Here is a 16,268-nt window from a genome sequence, read left to right on the forward strand (position 1 = left end):
GGTTTGAGGGGGAAAAGTGCAGAAAAAAATTGTTCTGGAGCCGGGGGGTGGGGGGGAGGCAGGAATATGCTGTACTAGTTATAAATTATGAAGAAAAGCATAAAACCAGCTTATCAAAACATATGTTAAAATAGAGTCTGCGTTTTCTAAAGTTAGACCAGTTTTAGGATGTTTGAAGCTATCAAAATTCAGAAATATTGAGATTAAACTCTGTGATCATTTTTTGTGCCCAAACGTTGAAGGTAAGTGTGATGTTGCTAATCACAAATGTTTGAGTGCTGCGGTTTGGGGCAATTGATGACAATGAGGTCATTAATGTTAACTGATAAATAAATTATTGTTTTTGAGTGCAATCGATGTCAAATGATGGCTAAATGATTGCTTTTGAGTGCAATTGATATCAAATGAGCGCAAATGAACACTTGAATGCAAAGGATGTCAACATTTTCAGGTAGGGACATTTCTGTTCCTCAGGGCAGCCATTTTGTGACCTTTCTGAATGAATTTTCCAATTACTGATCAATATGGGAAGGGTTATCTTTTGACTGCTTGCTGTTGAGGGGTTGTCAGAGCAATGCTGCGCATTCTTCAAAGACCCAGTCATGTGGTTCGACACTGCCAGAGGAAATATCATGAAGGCCTTGTGCACATCAATCAACTCCTGTCTCTAGCCTGGCCCAGTAGGCACCAGAGCCTTGTCCGACCAGCAGAGGATTGCCTGTGTTTTCTTGGATGATGAGACACTGGAAGAGTCCATCCTGCATCATTAACCTGCCTCTCTCTTTAAAATGCTGGCTGGTCTACTCTGCATTTCTGGCATGTTCTGTTTAGGTGGAGCATTTCCAGCATTCACAGGATTTCTTCTTATCTCTTGAGCGAATACACGCCTGTCTAAAGTCCTAATAACAGACTTATTCATACAGGATATTTAGTGGTTTCATTACCGTCTGTAATTTGCACCTTCAGAAGAATAGTGCAACCAAATGGCATTCAGCATATGAGTTAGTAAGAATTTAAAAATCACAGAATTAATTGGATTTTGGTGTAACACTATTTAGGAGAAAAAGCCCTGTGTCATATCTGTTAATTTTGTTGAATCATGGTTACATGTTGCCAAGGATATTATATAACTGCTGATTTTCCTGATATCAATTAGAATATGTGTACAGCCATGTGCACTGGGGCTTGAAATGCAGCAGCTAAATTTAACATTGGACCTGCAGAACTTCACGGTGAGCTGGGGGAAGAAGGGAGTCAGATGATGTACTGTCTTATCAGAGCCAGTGCTACTGATTATTTGTGTAGGTGACATTGTTTTGCCTCATTATAATCATGAACTCACTAGTATCAAGTAGTGGTAGGCAGTGTGCTTAGCGTTCCATGAGTAAATCAGACTCGCCTTCTTATGGAGTAGGTAATAAGAAATGCTCAGTGAGCGAGCTGATCTGATCGTGGGATTCAGACAGTCCATAAACTAGAAGTGTCATCAGTTCACCCCAGATTTCTTTCCTCACCATTTTCCCTGAAGACATTTCATGGGAAAAAAATATTGCATTTCTACAGCACCTTTTACAATGTCAGGACACCCCAGAGCACTTCACAGCTAAGGAAGGAATTCTGAATTGTAGTTTTTTATTCTTCATGGGATGTGTCCTAATTGCCCTTGAACTGAATGACTTGCTAGGCCATTTCAGAGAGCAGTTAAGAATCAGCCACATTGCTGTGGGTCTGGAGTCATGTGTAGGCCATACCAGGCAGATTTCCTTCCAAAGGACATTAGTGAACCAGATGGGTTTTTCCAACAATCGATGACAGTTTCATGGTCACCCTAATTGAATTTAATTTCCACCAGCTGCCGTGTTGGGATTTGAACTCCTGTCCCCAGAGCATTATTGAGTCTCTGGATTAGTAGTCCAGTGACACTACCACTACACCACTGCCTCCCCCATGTCACTGTTGTAATGTAGGATAAGCAACAGCCAGTTTGTGCACAGCAAGCTCCTACAAACAGCCCTGAAATAATGACAAAATAAAACAATTTATAAGATAATGGGCGCAATCGTCCCAGATTTGCACTAAGTGCCGCAATGGTGGCTTTTCATGCTGTAATCTCCCAATCTTGCCTCATTAATCATGCATTCCCGGGAAACACGCTGTTTTGCAAGCGGGCAGCCTCCGATTCGCCCGCCACGCCATCATCTCACTGCTTCCTCACACCGGGTGCCAGATTTAAAGTGCAGCCATGCGCGCACCTCTCAGTGCTTCCAGCCCAGGAGTGCTGCACAGAAGACATGGCCCTGAAAGGCAAGAAGACTACAATCCCCTGATTCAGTGATGCATCCCTGGGATGCCTTCTGGACACCATTGGAGCCCAGTGTGATGTCCTCTAGCCCAGCTGGAGGTCCACCAGTCTCACCACTCTGGCTTGGGAGGCGCTGGCAGAGGTGGTCAGTGCCAATGCTGCACAGAAGAGGTTCACCGTCCATTGCAGAAAGAGGATGAATGATCTCATCTGTGCCACCAGGGTAGGCAGCCATCTCATCACTCTAAGCTCACACACTCACAAGGTCATCACGCATTCACTGGCATCTCACTGACTGCCAGCTCAAGGGACATCACCACTCACTCTCCCACACACACCCTTACATCTTCATCTGGCCTCACCTCCTCTGGAGACTGCCTCCTCAGCCCTCACCCTCTTGAGGCCACTTACACAGATCAACATGTGTCCCCACACATACCCTGGAATAACCTCCCTCCCCCAGTAATCCCCTGGCCCTGCAGCCTCTCCCCTTGCCTGAGGCCGCTTATCCACCTTCCCCAAGCAAGCTACAGCCCTGCAGCCGTTGAAAAGCCCTCCCCCCACCTCCTCACGGCTGGTCTCATAAGTAGAGACCTGCCCATGAGCCCTCCTAAAAGTGATGTGGTGCTGCCAGCAAAGCCTGGCGCTGATGACCGCGAGTGATGTCCGAAGCAAGGTAGACAAACAAACCTCGAGGTCCCGAGCAAAGTGCAGCTCGCCAGGTGCACGTTCAGTTGTGAAACACATCAGTGTGCAATCACGCAGACGTTCTCGGATGATCCAGCGTGGGGCGGATGATTCCGGTGAGCTGGGCTTATAATGATATGCAGATTATGTATTACAATGAAGTTACCAATGTTCGACACCAGGAAACACGCCCCGCCATTGATGAGCAGAGCGGACGATTGTAAACTGGTTTCACGACATCGTGAAACTGATTTTTGGCCTTCTTGCCACATTTTCCGCTCACGCTGCCAAACACGCCTGCCGACTGGCATGCAAAATTCCACCCAATATGTTGGCCATTAGGCTACTTTTGACAGTGTTTTATAAAGGAATGTAATTCTTTTACTCGTTCACTGGATGTGGGTGTCGCTGGCTAGGCCAGCATTTATTGCCCATCCCTAATTGCCCTTGAGAAGATGATGGTGAGCCACCTTCTTGAACCGCTGCAGTCCATGTGGCGTAGGTACACTCACAGTGCTGTTAAGGAGTGAGTTCCAGGCTTTTGACCCAGTGACAGTGAAGGAACGGCCGATATAGTTCCAAGTCAGAAATTCCACCCCTACTGTTGTATAACATATCACTGTTTAGTAAAATGGTAAATGTAACTGGAGGGTGTGTAAGGCGAAGGAGCATATTGCCTTTGACATCATTGTACACCATTTATTGCACATAGTCCACTAACCCAGCCCTGAGATCCGTACTTACCAGATGTGTCCAGCGCTACAAAAAGAGCATTAAGAATCTGCTTTGCTTTCCTTGTTCTGCTCAGATTAACATAGTGATAACCCACGTGTGATGGAAGCTAACTGTCGGATGTCTTCAGACAAAGCCTGCTGTCTTGTTAGCATCTCTTTGTCAGGGGATATACTGTTGCAGAGCTGTTGACAGGCGAGGGGAAGAGAGCCAATTGATTCTGATTGCATTGTCTTCACCCACCCATCACTGAGTGTAAACACAATGCCTCTAGGGTTTCCACTGAAGGGTTTGTGAACATTCTCACCACACGCTGACTAATGGGACACTTAGGGAAATGGTTCGTTATTTATGAGCACACTTTGAGCAAAAGATTTTTTTTTACCGTTTCTATTTAGTTTGTTTTCTGCACTGGCCAATAGCATTTTGGATTTTACTTCTCCTGCGTTTCTCTTAATCCCCTCCACTGTCTCTGTGCTGTTAGGCTGTTTATTCAACATCCCATTTTGGATTAACTGTAACTTCTCCCAGCTGGACATTGGCAAGATCAAAGCCATTGATCTATGAAATTGGCTGCGCAATTTTGGGCACTAATTGGGCCTACTAGGCTTCACTATGGAGATCAGGAAGCATGCACACATCTTTAACATTCATTCTTGGGATGTGTGCGTTGTTGGCAAGGTCAGCAGTTATTGCCCATCTCTAATTGCCCTGAGAAAGTGATGGTGAGCCGTGTTCTTGAACTGCTGCAGTCCGAGTGCTGCAGGTGCACTCATAGCTCCTCCAAAGCTCTGCTGCCTAAATCCTACCCTGCACTAAGTCCCCTCATCCACAACTCCTGTTCTTGTTGCACTAGCTTCTGGTCCCAATTTAAAATCCTCATTCTTGTGTTTAAATTGCTCCATGCCCATCCGTAATGCCATGCCAATCTGTAACCTTGTAGCCTTACCCCCACTTCATTCTCTCTTCCTTTCATGCTAACAGTTTACCTCTCTTTTAGTCATATCACTGGTACTTGTGCCATCAGCCATCCAGGACCCACCCAATGAAATTTCAACCCTTACCCACCTTTCTTCCTTTAAACTTAATCTTTAACCAAATGGCTCAACCCTCCTAATACAAATCATAATGTGGTCTAACCATTACCTTATATTATATTACGTTGGTTTCTGATCAGGAAATATTTCCATTTTAATATTCTCACAATTGTTTTCAAATTCCTCTATTGTGACACCCCCCCCCCCCCCCCCCCCCCACTCTGTAACCTCCTCCTGCCCCTACAGCCCTCCCAATCTCTTTTAACCTCCTCCAACCCCAAAACCCTACCTATCTCTGTAACCTCCTCCATCTCTGTAACCTCCTCCAGTCTCTACACTCCCCTATCTCCGAAACATTCTCCAGTCCCTACAACCCTCCCTACCTCTGTAACCTCCTCCAGTCTCTACAACCCTCCCAATCTCTGTAACCTCCTCCAGCCCCTACAACACTCCCTATCTCTGTAACCTCCTCCAGCCCCTACAACCCTCCCTATCTCTGTAACCTCCTCCAGCCCCTACAACCCTCCCTATCTCTGTAACCTCCTCCAGCCCCTACAACCCTCCCTATCTCTGTAACCTCCTCCAGTCCCTACAACCCTCCCTATCTCTGTAACTGCCTCCAGCCCTTACAACCCTCCCTATCTCTGTAACCGCCTCTAGCCCTACAACCCCCCCCCATCTCTGTAACCTGCTACTGCTCCTACAACTGTCCCAATCTCTATAACCTCCTCCAGCCTTTACAGCCCTCCCTATCTCTGTGACCTTCTCCAACCCCTACAACCTCCCTATCTCTGCAATCTCCTACAGCCCCTATCAACACTCCCTATCTCTGTGACCTCCAACCTCTACAACCCAACCTATCCCTGTAACCTCCTCCAGCCCCTATAACCCTCTGTGATCTCTGCACTCTTGCAACTCTAACCCCCTGAGCATCCCCCGATTTCTATCGGTCCACCATTGGCAGCTATGCCTTCGGGTGCCTGAACCCTAAGTTCTGGAATTCCTTCCCTAAACCTTTCCACATTCTCTCTCCACCTTTTAAGACCCTCCCTAAAACTTTAATCACCTGTCCTTGAAAGCTCCTTACGTGACACAGTGCCAAACTGAGTTCGATAACGCTTCCGTGAAGCACCTTGGGAAGTTTTACTACATCAGAGTTATTAAATAAATATTTGAAGTTCTTGTAATTGAAAAGACCCCCAGTTCTCCAGCCTCTCCACAAAATTAAAGTCTGTATGGCTCCGTCATTGACTGGTTAAACTGGCTCACTCATCGTGGAGCTGCTGCAGTATATAATTTTCTGCTTCCATTGAATAAACAGGAGGGGATCGGGTGAGAGGGGAATTCTATTACTTTCCCCCCCCCGACCCCATTCTTTCACCTACCATTTCCAGATGCTTGTCCCTTTCATTACTGAATAGATTAAAGTGTGAGACAGGAGGCTGCTGAGTGATCCCTGTTCATAATGAATTTTATGATTGATGATTGAGTGAGTAGAACTCCTGGGACCTGTTCAGCATTGCCAAGTGGCAGGAAACCAGTTTAAACTGGATTAATATAATTCACCTCTTACACCTGTAGAAGAACTTCCTGACTTGATCCATATTGATCAGCAGTTCTTCAATTGTCAGTATGTCAGGAATATAAATTCCTGTATTCTTTCAGTGAGCATCCTTCTCAACCACAGATACATTTTAATAGGTTGAGGGGGAGGGTGGGTAATGTATCTGACCCACTTCATTTTCTAAAGTATTTGATGCAGAAAGTTACATTCTCACCTAACTCAGCACAGGCCTGAACCATGAAGATTAGAATGCCATGTTGGTAGTGCCATGCTACACAATGGAAGATACCTTCATGTTGGAAATGAGACTCCCATCTTCACAAGGATGGTACAAGGGTCACTAACCCTAACAATATTGTTGGTGGCAGCCATACTGCTAAACTATTCTGGGTGCAACTATTGAATTAACCCATCCAGAACATTCTGTGCGCTGGATTCCCTCAGTGTTTCCTTCAAGCGATGTTCGATCTGGAGCAGTATCAATTCATCACTGAGGAGCAGCAGTAAGTGTGATCAGCAGGAAGTTTCTTTGACCTTGTTTGTCCTGAAGCCATGAAAAAATCGAGACCACCTTTGATGGGTCGATCCTACCAGTGAGACATACCTGGGGATAGTGGTGAAGGAGTCTGGGATGATATAAAAGCAAAACGCTGCGGATGCTGGAAACCTGAAATGAAAACAGAAAATGCTGGAAAAAAAACTCAGCAGGTCTGACAGCATCTATGAAGAAAGAAACAGAGTTAATGTTTCGAGTCCAATATTCAGGACTCAGAACTTCGAGCCTGGGATGATGGCTGATAAACAAATATAAGTACGTCCATGTCAGGCTGATGCTTGACTAGGGTGGGAAACGGCTCCATCAATTTAAGCATCAGGCCCCAGATGTTAATGAGGAGGACTTTACAAGGCCAATTCTGATTCTCTTGGTCTTATCCTGATGTGATCTCTCAGTCACTGCCAATAGATCCATCCGATTTTCTTCCTCCTTATGAACTGTTGCTTGGAGGCTCTTTTGAACTGTCCTTGAAAATTTCCCCTTTTAAATGAAACAATAGTTCCGGAACACAACCCTTTATTAGGGAAACATTTTCAAAATTTAGTTCCTGGAAATCCTGGGCTGGCTCCATATCCTAACCAGCTGGTACTGTGTTGGCTGCACATTCTAACAACCTGCTGTGGGCCAGCTTTATACTGTCACAAGCTGGTTCTGGGTTGACTGTGCACCCTGACATGTGTCGCCTTGGCCCCTTGATATAGTTTTGTGAGGAATTATGCTATTTACAGAATAATTAAGCCAGTTGATTTTATTTCCCAGCTGTACCAGCATGTCTTCAGCACACAAGATAAAGGTTGACGGTCTGTTCCACATCATTTGAGTACAATACTCCCAGGTTACAGAATCAGCACATTTTTCTAATAAACACATTGCACTGGGATCAAGTGACCATTATCTCAGTGAAAAGGTAGCCTGTTCTCATCTGATGACCAGCAAGGCAACTTAACCTGTGTACCCGATGTCCGAACCATAACCTTGCTGTTCTTCAGTCGTGCCTCGTCACAATGTTTTACTTCATAGTAACCGCAATACAGGGAGGGAGGCAGGGACTTTCCCTTTTCACGAAATGGGGACCTGTATAGTCCATCACTCAAATATATAGCATTTGGGATACTATGTATGGTCCTAGTCTCCATATTACAAAAGGATATAAAGGCACTGCAGTAGGTGCAAAAATAATTTACACGGGATGATGCCAGAACTGAGAGTTTAGATCAGGAAGGACTGTACATACTGGGGTTCTTTACTCTCAAAAAGAGAAAGCTGAGGGATGATAGAAATCTTTAATATTATGAGGGAATTTGATAGGGTCATTGAGAAGTTGTTTTCACTTGTGGGGCAGACCAAAATTAGGGGCCAATAATATTTGATAGTTATCAAAATCAGCTGTGGCTCAGGTGTTCGCTTTCTTGCCTCTGAGTCACAAGATTCAGGGTTCAAGTCCCACTCCAGGCCATTTATCTCATTGCTGTTTGTGGGAGCTTGCTGTGTGCAAATTGCTGTGTTTCCTCCTGTGACTACAGTTCAAAAGTGCTTTGGAGCATTCTGAAGTGAAAAGTGCTATATAATGCAAGTCATTCTTATTTACAGCGATGTTGAGTAAGATTCTCAAAATGAAGATCAACACATCAATCTCTGTGTATTGGGTGCGGCTTTATCTGCAGTACTGATCTTTAACACATTATATATGTGAGGGGTCATTGTCCTAACATTGGGCCCCAACCCAGCACCTTTCCCCCAGCCTAACCATCTATGAAAAATAAGGAAGAATGTCTCTGGATGCATGTGCTCTATCATACATGATACAAAAGCCTCAGACGGGAAGAGCCCCATAGCCTGCCCCAAACAGTCATGATGCATGCATTATGCTGCCACAAAGTGGTATACAATATTGAGTCAGGCTACAAATTCCTGTACCTATCCGCCACACCCCACTCCCAATGCATTAGTCAGTAAATGAACTGAGACAGGAAGATCCCAGGCACAGTCCCTAGTCTGTGCTGAACTAAGTGTTGAACAGCAATTGTCATCAGTGTTTCTAAGTTAGGAGAGGGGAACATTAACCAGGGTTCCTACTCCTGATCCCTAACCTGTGTCCCCTGCTGGAAAGTTAAGGTTAGAAAGCTCATGACAGCCAACACTCCCAGGCAAGGCTGATCCATGAAGAACAGTTAGTTGCGATGAAGCAGTGGAGGACTACCAAAGGCCATGGAACTGTAACCCATCAGGAAGCAGCATCTTCAAGAGAGGAGAGAGAACGCTCCAAGAAAAACACTTCCAAAATAAGGAAAGAAATGAATTCTTCATTGGCCACCTGTTCCGATAACGTATTAATGGAAATGTTTCTCTTTCTGTAACAGAGGGAGCAGCTGCAGTCTGACCGTTTAATGATTGGTTGGTTGTCTTTCTGATTCCAGCCTTTTTAAATTTGTTTCCTATTTTCTGCACAACCACATTTCCAAGTTAAAATTTATCCACATCTACTTTCTGATAAAATCATTATGCTTAGAAATAGATTTGTAAAGTAGTGTGGTGAATATTGGCATTCCAGCACACTGTTCCGTGATTGCAAGTGTTGCCCTGTTGCCCAAGTGTTGTTGGAGGGCAGGGCACAGTCAGCAGGCATCTTTGTGCAAAATGGAGAGTGACACAGAATGCTCATTCTGTGATATCTAGCCTGAGACATAGGGTCACAGGTATACAAATTGTGAAAACATAAAATGGATAAAAGCAGAGGTACAAGGATAAATGACGCCTCAGGACAGTGCTGGTATCTTAATTTAGGAATTTAGGAACTAGAATACAAGGTGGTAGCTGTCATGCTTCAGCTATACAAAGCCCTGGTTAAGACCACCACACTTGGGGTACTATGAACAATCATGGGCACCACACCTTACGCAGGATGTATTGACCATGGAGGTAGTGCAGCGTACATTTCTCAGAATGACACCTGGACTCCAAAGATTAAAGTAGGAGAAGAGATTACACAAAATAGTGTTTCATTCCCTGGAATTTAGGAGGTTAATAAGTGATCTGATTGAAGTTTTTCAAATATTAAGGGGAACCAATAGGGTAGATAGAGAGAAACTATTGCCAAGGGTTGGGAGGTCTAGGACTGGCGTCATAGTCTAAAAATTAGAGCCAGACTTTCAGGATTGACATTAGAATATACTTTTCCATCCAAAGGGCAATAAAAGTTTGGGACTCTCTTCCACAAATGGCAATTAATGCTAGATCACTTGTTGACTTTAAATCTGAGATTGATAGGTTTTTGTAAACCAAAGATATTAAGAGAATTGGGGCAAAGACAAGTAGGTGGAATTAGGTCACAAATCAGCCATGATCTCATTGTTTGGTGGAACAGGTTGAGGGGCTGAATGGCCTCCTTCTGTTCCTTTGTTGCTATGAATCTTCACTAATAAGCAAGTCAAAGGTTACAGGGGGATAGGCAGGAAAGTGGTATTGAGGCCTCAATTGGATCAGCCTTGATCTTATTGAATGGCAGACCAGGCTGAAGGGGCTAAATGGTCTACTCCTGCTCCTAATTCATATGTTCGTAACTCTGGACTGAATATGTCTCCTCACATACATATCCTGGATAATATACACACTGTTATTTTCACTTGGTAGGACCATATGGCAGCTATGCTACTAGTGCCAGCTCATTTCCATATTCACCAGGGATCTCGCCTTCTTATCATCACTTTAAATTAAACGACCACAGTTAGCAAAGTACTCCAGCTCATTTCAGCAGCTGTTGGCAGGGAGTGTTCTCAGCCACCAGGTATCATGGGTTGTGCAATCTCCATCTGCCAGCGGTTGTCCCTTGATAAGTTGCTGCTCGCAGCACCTGCGCAATTCTCCTGTGCCTCGAACCCTGGCCAAGGAGGAAGAAGGCCAGCTCAACTCCTCTGATCATTTCATCACTGAGTTCATGCCCTCCAACAAACCCAATAATGCAGCACCCCACAAAGAAAACAGAGTTGTGTTTGTGGGACACAGGTCTCAAAGAAGAAAGAACTCTCATTCATATAGTGCCTTTCATGAATTCAGGATGTCCCAAAGCATTTTACAGCCAATTAAACACTTGTTGGAAGTATAGCAGTAAATTCTCCACATGGGCCATTGGGGAGCTGTTGTAAACCATTCTGAGATCATTGGTTGGATGCAGATTATATCCATCAGAAACAATAGGAGCTCCTTTCCTTTTGAGCAATTTTGTATTGGAAAACGAGGCAGATTTCAAATTAATTGGTGACTTAATTTGGGTCGCCAACTTTGGTTGAACACGTCCCTGGAGGTTTCATCAAATAACCCTGTGCCTCCAACTGCCCCATCAGGTAAATAGCTGCCTTTCCCATCTCCAATATTTTGATAAGTAATTAGCAGAAGTGTTTAAAGTGACAATGCACACAAGTTATATTGGTGCTCAATGATTTTTTTTCTGGGTTGTTCGCAGCAGTGCCCTTTAGAATTCCTGGAGACTCCAGGGAATTCATGGAGGGTTGGCAACCTGACTTTCAGGTATTCTCAGCACCATGTTCAAAAGTGGCGTTGAGAGATGACCAGAAGCATTTCAACTCCTGGGAAAAGCGTGCGGCACATGGGTTCATCAAAGCATGCGAGAAAATACACTTAAGCACAGGGGACCAAAATGGTGGATTTGCAAGACAATTAATGGGCAATATTGTTGATTTAAAAAAAACAAATTGAATGTGTAAAAAGTACAGGTTGATTGATTGTTTCTTTTATTGCAGGCTTTTCCCTGTATCTCAACTGGAATTTATGGTAAGTTATAAAGTTGTTTTATTAATTCTTAAACATTTTGCCCAGTAAATTAAAGAGCTCTTTTTCAGTGTTAAGTGCAGTCAGATGTGGGAATTACTACATGGGAAGAAACCAACAGTTCCTTCACAGATACGTAAAAAATTCTGCTGTTTCTTTACAGAGGAACAGGAGGAGGTTATTCAGCCTCTGACCTGTATCTTAACTCCATTTACCCTCCTTGGTTCCATAACCCTTAATCCATTACCCAACATAAATCCATCGATCTCAGTTTTGAAATTTTCAGTTGACCTCTCAGCCTCAGCAAATTCTTGGGGGAGAGAGTTCCTGGTGTGAGGAAGTGTGAGGTGTGAGGAAGTGCTGCCTGACATCACCCCTAAACAGCCTGACTCTTAATGTTAAGGTTCTGTCCCCTTGTTCTGTACTCGCCCAGACACTCCCTACCACGCAGCACAGTGAGACTCCAACCCCAGTTTCTGTGTTACCTCTGCCCACCACCAAAAGAGTCCAGCCCCAATCTCTGAGTTACTGCATCCTCACCATTGCCAAGCCAGCCACTCTCACTTATGCACAAAACCACCATCACGTGTGAGTGATACTATGAAATGGATGCAGAGTCCTTCGGGATCTTCTCTGCATATTTTTATGAAGACTTCAGCCTAAATGATAATGAATGAATAAGTGAGTAAAATTGAAATGATACATCTGCTTTAAATAATCACACTGGATTCCACTTAAGCCTTGCTTGAATTTGCTGGCATGCACTGTAAGTGGCTCGAGGCGGGTCATTGGGCTGTTGGTAGGATACTGACAGGCAATTTGTATGCAGATTTCCTCCTTAAGGCCTTACTGAATGTACAGAAGTGTCTATCAGGAGGAACTTCAGGGTCCTCAGTGCTCATGTGTGAAAGATATTTTACATTTCCACAGGTTAAAGATACGGGAAGTGCACTTACAATTTTTTTTTAAACCGGTCAGCCTAGCAGGCTGTTTCTCACTGGTGAATGTGGGACATTGGAGCATGGAGGTTGGGTTTGTTTGTTCATGAGTGGCAGGTTTGGATGCAACGTTACAGAGCTGGAGTAAGCAGCAAATAGAGAGTTTCTTGTGTTTGTCTTGGTGTGAGTGGAGGTCAGGGACCAATGCTTGGGGATAGGGCTGAGGGGGTAGGGTGGGGTGGAGAGGGATGGTCACCTGGGGCCGTTCCCTACAAGGAGAGGTCACAAAAGTGTCGTAATAAAAACAGAAAGTGCTGAAGAAACTCAGCTGGCAGCATCTGTGGAGAGAGAAAAAAGTTAACGTTTTGAGTTCAATATGACTCTTCTTCAGAACAGGTTAACTCTGTTTCTCTCCCCACAGATGCTGCCGAGTTAGACCACCACTTTCTGTTTTTATTTCAGATCTTCAGCATCCGCAGTATTTTGCTTTTATCACAGTGTGTGGTGACAGCTGGGAGAGGCGTAATAGTATGATGGTACCAGCCCCTCACTTGGTAAGGGAACTGATATTGTATCTTTAAAATAAAAGTCCTCCAATCTTGGCCTTGCTCCCTTCACCTCTCAGAGGAGGCCCACTTAGGCAAGAGTTGAGGCCAAAATGCCGCTTGGTATATTAACCACTGATGTCAGGGCAGATCCCCAATAGACCAAGGATATCGTGCTAGCAGTGGGAGCACCTCCCCTAGGCCTCACCTCTGTGCTGATCACTGAATATGGGAATACCATCAAACATCAACCTGTGAGTTACTCATTCCCAGATCTCTTATTCTCTAAGCTTTCCCTCACCTTCCAAACTCTCTTATCGAAAGATCTATGATTACCTCCTGCCAGGGAGTTTGAATTTTATGGTCAGCATTTCCACTAATGCTTCTATGTTCTGACATTGTGGTTTTTTTCAGTTTTGTCTGTAGTTAAGAGTAAAAGAGATTAATGCAGGCTGACTTGTCCATTACATTCTCCTTCCATAATATCACGTGTGATATTATTTGTATAACCCTACCATTTTCACCTCCAATATCTTTCTTTCCACTTTCTTGCACATGTTTCTCTCTGTGCCTGTTTTTAAATTGATTGCAACTTCAACTTTCTATCCAATACATTAATGTCTCAATTAGTTTACAGTAAGATTCAGGCCTTGCCTTGGCACTCCTCCTTAAGTTGTATCATTTTTAAACTTATTTCCTTGCAGTGTGAGTGATGGGATTAACCACTTTTGTGATGTACTCCTACAAAACCCTGCAGATTTGAGGACTTGTGGCTCAATGGCAGCACTCTCACCTCTAAGGCAGGAGGTTGTGAGTTCAAGTCCCACAAACTTGAGCATAAAGTTCAGCCCGTCACTCCCCTTAAATATACTGAAAGAGCCTGTACTGTTAGAGGGGCAGTGCTGTGTTGTTGCCTTTTAGTTGAGACATTAAACCAAGATCCCTCTTCCCTCTCAGGTGGGCTTAAAAGATTCCATTGCTGCTACTTGAAGAAGAACAGGGGATTTCTCTCTCTGCTGTCCTAGGGCCAATATTTATCCATCAACCAATGCCATAAAACAGATGATCCGGTCATTATCAATTTGCTGTTTGTGGTAGCTTGCTGTGCACATAATGGCTGCTGTGTTTCCTACATTATAAAAATGACTACACTTCAATAAGCACTTCATTGGCTGTGAAGTATTTTGGGACATCCTGGGGGCCGTCAAAGCCGTGATATAGACCTAAGACTTTTTTTTGTTATAAAAACAGAAAATCTCAGCGGGTCTGGCAGCATCTGTGGAGTTAACATTTAGAAAAATCATATTGGACTCAAAACATTTCTCTCTCCAAAGCTGCTGCCAGATCTGCTGAGCTTTTCCAGCACTTTCTCTTTTTATTTCAGATCTCCAGCGTCAGCAGTATTTTGCTTTTACTCTTTTACATTTTTCGTTACGTCCAACTTACAGTACTAATCAGAGTTTGCAGAGATCAGTCACTGAAATGTGTTTTCAGACTTGTTTTTTATTGAGCTGCTTGTAACATGGTTGAGCATCGTGCAGCTGGGTTGGCAACATTTTGGAGATTTATATTTGTTAAATGCTTCATTAGCTACTTGAGAAGTGGAAAAGCAGTGTCGGCACAGATTCATCATGATTGGCAGGTATTTGTTTGTTACCACTAACAGATGAAAGCTTGTCAAAATCTCATATTCCAATATTTTACCGTGAAGGAATGTGATCCTTAGGGGTTGGAGGGGGAGTGGTAAATGAAGTCCTCTTTCATCTTATTTATGAAAAAGAACTTATGTCTGGACATCTATGTCTCTCATAGAATCTATTCCCCATGGAGTTGTTACTCTCCGAATACCTTGCCCCCAGCCTTCTGTCCATGTAACCTCCTGGACTGGGTGTCAACCTGAGAGGAATTTGCCAGAGTATTTTTTTTTTTCATTTTTGACCCTAGGCTTTTTCTACGCCTCTCCCAGGGGGTTACACAGCTGCATGGGTGTTGGTGGAAGGGAAGGGGGGGGAAGTGGGAGAGTGGGGGCAAGGGCATGGAGCTGTATATGGAGAGGAAGTATTTCATCATGATGCTATGGCCATCAAGAGTTTAAGGTAGGCTTGAGAGATCAGCTGATGGTTTCCTACATCAAAACAATGACTACACTTCAAAAAATACTTCCTTGTTCTCTTTGACATTCTTTTTGTATGCTCTAATACACTCAGTTCACTTCCAATATTTTTTCATCCAGATCTGTGCCACTCCCTGCATAACCCAGTGGTTTGTTCAAGTCTCTGTTACATTCTGTGTGGCTCATTCCCTCATTGTTATTATTTTCTGTCTAACTGACTCCCAGTCCTCCTTCACTTTTTGATTATCTCACTTCTAAGTCTTTATTACTTTTTTAGTAACTCATTACCAGGCCTCATCCCCAATGGATTTGCTGTATGCCGGCGACAATTACCAGGTCTCTACTACTGGGTCACTCACTCCTAACTCTCTATTACGGCCTGGATTGAGGCATATGCCAAACCTGCAGGATTGCCCTGGAGTCTCCAGGAATTAAAGAGTTATTTCCAGGATACTGCTTCGAGGAAACCCGGGAGAAATATCAGAGGGCAAGAAAAAAGATTGTGCTTTTTGAAATTAAATTTTCTTTCAAAGCCTTTATCTATGAGTGATTCGAATATTAGACATGGGGGATTCTTGTCTGACAGTCAAGAATCATCTAATTAGACAATGAAGAGTCTGCTCGCTTTCTGATTGGCACAGGAAGGCAGCACAACCTGAGTTTGGATATGTCGGGACTGTAGAGGGCTGGGCCTGAAGGCAGGAGGCCATGTGTTGACACTCCAGAAATATGTCCAATGTGAGTTGGCTATGCGGTGGATTATTCACTCGCAGTCCTGTATTATTCCTGTATAATTCGCTCCCAGCTTTGCATTATTCTCTGTGTAACTCATTCCTGGGCCTCTATTATTTTCAAAGTAATTCGCTCCTTGGTAACCATTCTGTGTAGGAATCAGCAATTTGCAGAAATCCCTGGTGAGATAACACTTTTGGTTCGCATTTTAAGTGCAAATTTTCCTGTCATATTTCCAATATTCAGCTGATTTCATGAATATGGATGGTGTTTGTGC

General features: G+C 43.9%; 1 protein-coding gene across 3 annotated transcripts in view; it reads left to right on the forward strand.

Annotated features, from left to right (window-relative positions):
* The window catches only part of LOC144670180 (ADP-ribose glycohydrolase MACROD1-like), an 886,999-nt gene that overhangs the window by 832,318 nt on the left and 38,413 nt on the right, over positions 1–16,268 (forward strand). For all 3 annotated transcript variants that reach the window (XR_013573837.1, XM_078532655.1, XM_078532656.1), the window contains one exon: positions 11,636–11,666. Coding sequence is in view for 2 of the 3 variants with exons in the window: in XM_078532655.1 (XP_078388781.1) it covers positions 11,636–11,666 (31 nt within the window). In the remaining variant the exon portion in view is untranslated. The remainder of the gene's footprint in view (positions 1–11,635; positions 11,667–16,268) is intronic.

The sequence above is a fragment of the Cetorhinus maximus genome, chromosome 31, assembly GCF_964194155.1.
Source record: "Cetorhinus maximus chromosome 31, sCetMax3.hap1.1, whole genome shotgun sequence".
NCBI lineage: Eukaryota > Metazoa > Chordata > Chondrichthyes > Lamniformes > Cetorhinidae > Cetorhinus > Cetorhinus maximus.